This window comes from Arvicola amphibius, chromosome 1, assembly GCF_903992535.2.
Source record: "Arvicola amphibius chromosome 1, mArvAmp1.2, whole genome shotgun sequence".
NCBI classification, from domain to species: Eukaryota; Metazoa; Chordata; class Mammalia; order Rodentia; family Cricetidae; genus Arvicola; species Arvicola amphibius.
The window spans coordinates 64,496,827-64,504,737 of NC_052047.1; the positions used below are offsets into that span (position 1 = coordinate 64,496,827).

A 7,911-nucleotide genomic window follows, 5' to 3' on the forward strand; every position below is an offset into this window, starting at 1 on the left:
AAGGACCAATGTTCCTTCCACTAGAGTCTCAAAACAACCATATCCTCAGGGCATGAGAACTGAGCCCAGCAGAGGAGGGAAAGAGGGGAGGTGCTCCATGGAGCACTACTACCGGATCTCCATAATGGAAACCAGCTCTTTGGACTTGGGTGGGAGTGAGAAAACATGCCCCTGGCGTCTTCTCCTAGGCTGTCTGGCGCCACTGTGGTCACCCCAGGCTGGTCATCTCAACTGTGGGATGTCTACTTTCAGGTGAAGTAGGGATGAAGACAGGTCCAGGGTCCCCTACTAACTGAGAGTGAAGTGACCCCTTCAAACTTGGAAAGCCCTCTCCCAGTTAGGCTCAAAAGCACACCAAAAAAGTACCCCTCTTCACACAGCAGGGCCCACCTGTAGGTAGGGGCAGTCAGCTTGGGGACAATGAAGACAGATGACCCTGGTGGTCTAGACTGCCAGAGGATACAGATAAACCAGAAAAGGCAGGAGAAGGTACCTCAGCACCTTGCTGGAAAACCAGAAGTTTGTTTTGGTTCAAAGAATTTCTATACAGAACCTGCTGTCTACGGCAAGAGCGGGTAAGGGCAGTGGACACAGACTCATGAGGTAGTCAGAGAGAGTCCTACCTTCATCTGCCTGTCCCTTTTGGTTTCAGTCCCCAGAACTCTAGAACACACTGCCATCTTTACATCGCTACTCCTCCCTCTTGGACCTTCATGCCTTCCATGGAGGTCCAGCGGGCCTCCCTGTCAGAAGGAGAGTAAAACTGAGGACCATAGACCTGGAGTGTGGCTCCAGCCTGCCCCACCCACCTACCCAGGACAGCCTTCCCAAGTCCCTGGCCAGCTTACGGAGGGAAGCACCCACTCACTCAGGCCTGCTACCAGAAGAGTCTCTGCCCAGCGACCACACAGCAGCGAGTCCATCCAGAAAACGTCCCTTTTTATTCCATATGCAAAGAAGTAGAGTCATCACAGAAAAAAAAAAAGTCTTCGCCCAGCCAAGAGAACCAAAGCCGCCCAGAGAAGCCCTCTTCGGAAGAGAGGCCCAAGATGAAATGTCCCAAGGCCCGCGGCTCTCTGCGCTGTCCCCTCGAAGAGGACCCTGCTGTCTAAGTTCCTGGGAGAAGGGGCCATTTGTAGTTAGGAGCAGGGTGCCTCGGGGACAGTCACCATGCGGTTCCGTGGCCAGCCCGTTCCAAGTGTCCGTTTGCCCGAATCTGCTCAGCACTCAGTGCCGGCCAGAGTTGTCGCATTGCCGCTTGCCTCCGAGCCGGGCTCCAGCCCTGTAGCTGGCTGCGAGTCTCCCGCTGCCGCTGCCTGGTACACTCTGGAGCGGCTGCCCACAGAGATGTCAGCCCAAGGTAGTGCGAGGTGCGCCTGCACTGAGGGCGCGGGCTCACACCAGCCCCGGCATCTGCGCGCGCAGGAAGGGCACCGAGGCAGCAGCGGGGAAGGCAGCCAGCGGGTAAGCCAGCGCGCCCGAGAAACCGAGCAGCGGGGGCGGCGGAGCGGGTGCGGGCGGTGCCAGCGGAAAGGGTAGCGCGGGCCCTGCGGCCGCCGGGGGACTCTCATGGTAGAGCACCGGCACGCGGACCAGACGCTGCGCGCTCGGAGGGGACAAGCTGGCCGCCTCCAGCTCCGCCGCCAGCTGCCGCTTCCACTTGTTGCGACGGTTCTGGAACCAGATCTTGACCTGCGTCTCGGTGAGCTGCAGCGAGGCGGCGAGGCCTGCCCGCTCCGCGCTGCTCAGGTAGCGCTTCAGGTCGAAGGTGGACTCGAGTTGGAAGACCTGGCTGCGCGAGAAAACCGTGCGCGTCTTCTTCTTGCGGCCACCGCGCGCCTCCCCTGCTGCAGCCGCCACTGCCGCCGGGGCCTCTGCCAGCTCCGCCGCCTCCTCCCCGCCGGCCGCTTGGCCCTGCGTCGTCGCCTCCCGCGGCAAGGCTCCCGGCCCGGGACACCGCGGCCACGAACTCTCTGCGCGACCCATCTCCTCGCAGGCCTCCGGAGAGTCCCGGTCGCTTGCTGCAGGGGAGAAACGGGCATAGTGGTAGATTCTAAGTGTCTGCCCTAGAAGGAGTCACTGAGACTGACTTCCTCCCTCCTTCAAATTCTCCACAGCCAAATGCCATAAGCTGGGTAAAATTTCCTGAGCAGGGTTTGGGGCACCTTACACTTGTGGGTTGGGGAAGTGGCAGAGGCAAAGGCAGAAGGTGAAGCCCAAGACCAGGGCCACAGGCAAACACGTGGCAACATACACCCAGAGGAGGACAGAAAGAGAAAGAAAAAGGCTAATTCAAAAGGCAAGCTGACCACTTGCTCCTGGCTCAGCTGTATCCCAGGCCTCACACAATCGTAGAGGCTCAGAACAAAAAGACCTGATGTCCTTCAGAGTTATGTACACACAGAAACTGACATACAAGCTGGCAGCTAGGGACCAAGGCCTCCCCATCATTCAAGGAGGCAGACACCAGGGAAACAGCTCTTAGGAGAAACGAATGCACATCTCCCGAAAACTCTGCTGGGGTGACATTGGCACAACCCTGACCCAGACACCCTCAGAGGCAGACCTTCTGCAGCAGCGAACCTACTCCAAGGGAGCACCCGAGGAAAGCTGTTCTGCGGACCACAATATCCCTACCTTGCATCAAACATCTACCCGTTCCCTGGGGGCTCCTGTTCACAGAGACCCTCTGGACTCATGTTCCAAGTACCAAGCTCTGGATGACAAGGGATGTCACCAGATTACAGCACTTCACATGAGTCCCTGGTACTCTTCTAGACCTCCAGGCTCACGGAACTAACTCAGGCCAGTCTGTCCTTCTGACAGGTCAAGGTCAAGGTGGGTTTTGACCCAGGTTATACCTCAGCGTTGGTGGGCTTGTGTGTCTGGCTAAACTCTGCCTGGTGTCCTTGGAAGCATGCTGATCCCGCTTGTGCCCCTGCCCAGGCCCCACGTTCAGTGCTCTCTTGGTGCCCACTACAACTCACATAGCAGGATGGTTACATATGTAGCCAGAACTAGGGCTCCCCCATTGGCACAAAACACCCTAAGCCCCTGCACTCAGAGGTCCCTGGATTGCAATGAAATGCTCATCTGACTCCCGTGCTCTGCCAGGAATAGGGATCCCTAACCCGCATGGTGCGAAATGAGGAGGAGCCACCTCTGTGGGGGCTGACCACTGGGCTGCAGGTGAGGATGGCCTCACTCAAACGTGGAAGAAAATGCATCCCGCAAGTCTCCTTATTGGATTTCAGCCCCACTACAGGGCCCTGTTTAGGTTTATGTAAAGAAGGCACCCAAGACCTGGGGTGGGAGACAGGCCCTCGACTCCACACTAGGAAGGTGGTGGGTATCTAACGGAAGAGAGTGGTTGCAGGCCACTTCCTACTTCAGAGCCCCTGGACCTACACACAGGTGGCTCCCAGAGCCTCAGTGGGCAGTCTTTAGCCACGTGTGTTTTTGGAAGGAGGCTGGCAAAGAGGGCTGGGGTGGGAGAGAATGAAATATCTTTCCTAGTCTTTCTCTGGGGAATGTCCAAAGAGAGGTAAGGACCCTCTGGAGACAGAAGAAGAATCAGGATGACCGGGCCAGATGGGTAAGTGGGTTCTGGGGTGAAGAGCCCCCAACCCCCATTCTCTGAGCCCTCTACAGGAAACAAAGGCCAAGGAGGGGGAGGGGCAAGAAATGAAGAGAGGGGTGGAAAGGACCCTTCGGAGAGCACTCCCACCGGTCTCAGCCCCGGGCTTGGGAAGACCCAAAGGGAGGCCCAGGCCCAACCAGCCAGGCTCTAACTGCAGTCCGTAGAGCACATGACCCTTTGGGGGGCACAGTTACTGTGGAAGAAGGCCTCCCATCCAAACCCCATAACTGAGGATCCTCTGCTCAGCATCCCTTTTATTTTAGTGCTTGACTCCATGGTCTCTCCTCCTCTTCTCTCCCCTCATTTCCCTTTCATCTTCACTGACTCTCTCTTTCCCTCTCCTGTCTTCCCGCGGCCTGTTTCACTCTCCTCTCTCCTGTCCGCAATTTCGCTTCCTCCAGCCCTAATCCTCGCCTTAGTACCTCCAAGTGTGAACCGCCATCTCTAGTCCCCCAAAACTGCTCAAGCTGGCGTTCTAAGGGGTTCTCATATCACCCAGGCCCGGTACACAGAAGACTACCGGTTCACCAAGCCCAAAAGAATGCGCGCGGAGGCGGGGAGGGAAGCAGGGCCCCCGCGCATTGCCCACTCCTTCCCGCAACCTCACTCACTGTCAGGACTCAGGCCACCTCCGTAGCCGCTGTGGGCCCGTGGGTACCACCGCGTCGTGCCTCCGCAGCCGAGCGCGAAGGGCGGCCCGGGCCCGGGAGGTGGCCGGGGCCCGAGGCCCAGCGCCCGCGCCCTCGCATCCCCGCCCGGCCCGCTGCCCGCGCGTAGCTGTCGCCGCCTCTGCAGCCGTTGCCTCCGCGCCTGCTCTGGGTCCTCATCCTCGGGGTCCTCGTCATCTTCCTCCTCTTCGCGGACGCCATCGCCCTGGGTTGCGCGCCCTGCACCCTTGGCCTCGGCTGCCAGCAGGTTCTCGATGAGGAAGGAAGAGGCGCGGGCTGGCGTGGCGCGCCCGGGTTCGGTCAGCTCATCCGGCATCGCGGCCGTGGGCCCGTCGGGCAACGGTGGGATCCTGGGGGTCCCCGGTGCCCGGGGCACAGCCGCTTCCCGGACTCGCTGAGATCGTGGCGAGCGGCTGCCCAGCGCACGCGCGGGCGGGCCCCGGAAAGCCGTACCCCGAGCGCGGGCGCGGGTGCTTGCGGACAGCGTTCCCGCAGCTGCCTCGCTTGCCTTTCTCGTAGCGGTTCAGGTCCCCGCCCCGGCCGGCCTCACGGGGTGGAGGCGGAGAAGGGGGCGGAGAGGGGCGGGGCCGGGGGCGGGGCGGCACGGGCTCTGCAGGCTCAACCCCAAGAAACCGCCGCGTCCCTGAGAGAGGCAACTGCCGAAGACGCCGCCCGGCCAGAGCCTGCACGCTGGCAGCGGCGCGACCCAGGGCAGGGGGCCCGGTGGTCGCGCGGGGATGACCCCGCGTGATCCATTCCGGCGGTTCCCCCCCCCCACGCACCGGCGCCAGGGGGTGGAGAAGGGCGGGGCTTCTATTGGAAGGACGACCATTGGTTACAGAGTCGCCGTGAGGCCCAGGTTGGCCAATCGTGTCCGAAGAGAGCCTGGACTCACCCACCGAGAGCGTGTCGGAACCCGCAGAACGCACGGTATGTGCGTGAATTCGTGTGTTGGGGTGACCATGTAGTCGCACGCATGTAAGAACTATAGCCGATTGGACTGTAATCTTTACTTTTTAAAAGACCCCGTGCATGTAATTAAAAACGGGAATTTTGTCGAAGCAAGGTTGTAGAAACGCGACATATTTTAACGCTGACCCGTAACGAAATACGTTTTCCGTGCCATCTCGGTGCGATGGAATGTTGTTGTTTCCGGGGCTCAGTCTCGATGTGTAAAGAGATCGAAACTCAAAGGGCCCGGCCCCCCTGCATCCGGGTGTCCCGTTGACTTGGAGCCTGTTACGGCTGGCACCTCCATCGCCCGGCTCGCTCTCTTTCAGGCCGACGAGAGCTTCCGGCCAGCCACTGTGGGGGTCTGGAGGTCGTGTGGGGCAGTTCCTCCTTCTCCCTGTTTCTTGCCCTACCCAGAGTGAGTTGTCTTCCCCCGCTTGAGGAGCAAGGCCGCAGAGGGTAACCCAGACTTCGCTGAGGCCCGCGGAGCCGTGACCCACTTTCGACGCGAACAGGGGACAGCCCAGTCACTGAGGGCAGCGCTTCACTGGACGCGGGTTATCACGGAAAGGCGCATCCAGCCGCTCAGTGCGGATCCACAGCCAGTGCCTAACGAAATGTGTTCCACTTTCAAGGAAGGAGATTGCAGGCCTGGAGCTTCCGCCTGCTTTTCTTAATCTTCCAAACAAGCGCGATAGAGGGAGTGTCACCTATTTTTCCAAATGGGAAAACTAATGTGAAAAGAGAGTCCCCCGTCCCCCGTCCATCCCCCCCCCATCTCCGTCCCAGGGTCAGTGGCTCTGCAGGCTTGGATGGAGTCCAGAGCTTTCCCAGAATGAGAAGCAGGATGAGCAACCAGGCTGTGCAACCTTTGGGGCCTGCACCCTATTGTAACCTCTGCTGCCCAAGGCCTGCGTGTGCCTTCTTGGGAAGGATCTCTGGCTGGAGACCTGATCGGGAGGTGGGCTTTGTGCACACGAGGACTCGATTTTGGACCCATATTCTGCAAGGCAGGAAGGAGATGTAGCAAGCAGCCACATCTCATAGATGAGGACTCTGATCCTCAAGTCTCCAGGAAGAGTCCAAGTCCCTCAAGCGCGACATTTTTGGTGTCTGGGCTCAGAAAGACTCAGTGACCTGGGTGGAAGGAAGAAGGGAGACATTAGCACCCAAATTCGTTTATAGGAGTCAGGAACAAACCCTGGGGCAATGAAAGTTGTTTTTAACTTATGAAGAAACTGAGGCCAGAGGGGAGCCCTACTAAACATGGCTGTGGGGAGTACCATCCAATGTAAACAAGTTTCAGGCTCCCCTATGAGTAGTACCTTCCTCCCTGCAAAACCGCAAGCCTGTTGGGTGGGTTGTGGCTTCCATTTCTCTGCGCACTGTTTGAGTGGGGGAGCCAGGCAAGACTTCTTCAGAGTCTGGGTTGTAATTCCCTCTGCTCTAGGGTTATGTGTCCCTCACTTGGACTGGCGCCTTGCTGGTAAACCATGCGTAAGTGCCACTGTAGCTTTGTGGGCTTTGAATGGAGACCTGCCTTGCTTAATGCCTACAACCGAGCACAATGCTGCTGACCCACCGATCACTCTGGGGAGGCAGGACATCAGTTCCTCAAACCTAGATCAATGAGAGACTGTGATCAGGAGTGGGGAATGGGCACCCACCTCTCCTGGCACGGGCTTGGGCCAAGGATGGCACCCATATCAACTGGAGCCTGGACCCTACAGACTGCAAGTGGGCTGGTGGTTGCCACCCAGGAACAGGGTGTGTACGTGTCAGGAACCAGGGTGTACGTGTCAAGAACGCCCAAGTCCTGGGGCCCACTAGCTCAGTCTACATGGAGGAGAGCCCAGAGATGAGCCTAACTGGCCCTGCCTTCCAGGGTCAGATCCTGAGGACTATTCCCCCCAGCCACACCCATCCATGTTCAGACACACAGCAGTTTGTCCAGGCTGTGGTTTCTCTGTCCACTTTGTTCTGGTGCTTTTTACCCCCTCACTTCACCTGTGTGCTGGGATCTGGCAGGAAACCTGCCCGGGTCCTGCCTGGCCCAGAGGCTGGCACCAAAGATGCCCCCTAAATCTGAGCGATTGGCTCTGTGGGAGCAGCTCCAAGATCAGAGGAAGCAGTCGCAGGGCCACTGCCCATTTCCTGCCAACAAACCTGTCATTTGGAAAAAGTTTACAAGATGCCCGTTTTAAATCTAAAATTTTACTTTATTTTTGCTTCCCTCCCCCCTCCCCCTATATAAGACAGGTGCCTGCTCTTGGGTTTTGATTGACAAAAACCAATACTCCATGTATATTTCCTCAGCTTCTCCTTTTCAGAGCCTGGGGGATTGTATCCAGGACCCCTTCAGATGTCAAAATCTACAGGTGTCCAATTAGCTCAGACTGACCTTGAGTTCTAGGTAATGCTCCTTCCCCACCCCAACCTTTAGTGTTGGCATTGCAAGCTTGCACCGCCATCTCTGGTTGCTTCCCAAAGAGAAATACAGTAGCTTGTGTACCCACATCCTCCTGTGTGCTTCAAGTGTCTCTAGATGGCTGCGAGACCTAGAGAGACGCCGGTTCTGTGGAATCACCGTTCTGCAGTATTTAGGGGATCATGATAAAAGACCCTGTGCCTGACACAGGAAAGATGCAAGTT

The 7,911-nt window shown here is 58.2% G+C and overlaps 1 protein-coding gene across 1 annotated transcript; it reads right to left on the reverse strand.

Moving 5' to 3' along the window:
• Nucleotides 1-1,105: 1,105 nt before the first annotated feature.
• Hmx1 (H6 family homeobox 1) lies at nt 1,106-4,624 on the reverse strand. Its single transcript, XM_038317372.1, has 2 exons — nt 4,252-4,624; nt 1,106-2,021 (listed from the first exon to the last, which is right to left on the reverse strand). Exons 1-2 carry the CDS (start codon nt 4,622-4,624, stop codon nt 1,396-1,398), a joined length of 999 nt encoding a protein of 332 aa, XP_038173300.1. The 3' UTR covers nt 1,106-1,395.
• Between the last annotated feature and the right edge of the window lie 3,287 nt (nt 4,625-7,911).

Coding starts and splice junctions, on each gene's coding strand:
- Hmx1 (XM_038317372.1), bottom strand. CDS start 4,624: ATGCCGGATGAGCTGACCGAACCCGGGCGCGCCACGCCAGCCCGCGCC. Junction 2,022..4,251: donor AGGTGGCCTGAGTCCTGACA/GTGAGTGAGGTT, acceptor TCTCCCCTGCAG/CAAGCGACCGGGACTCTCCG.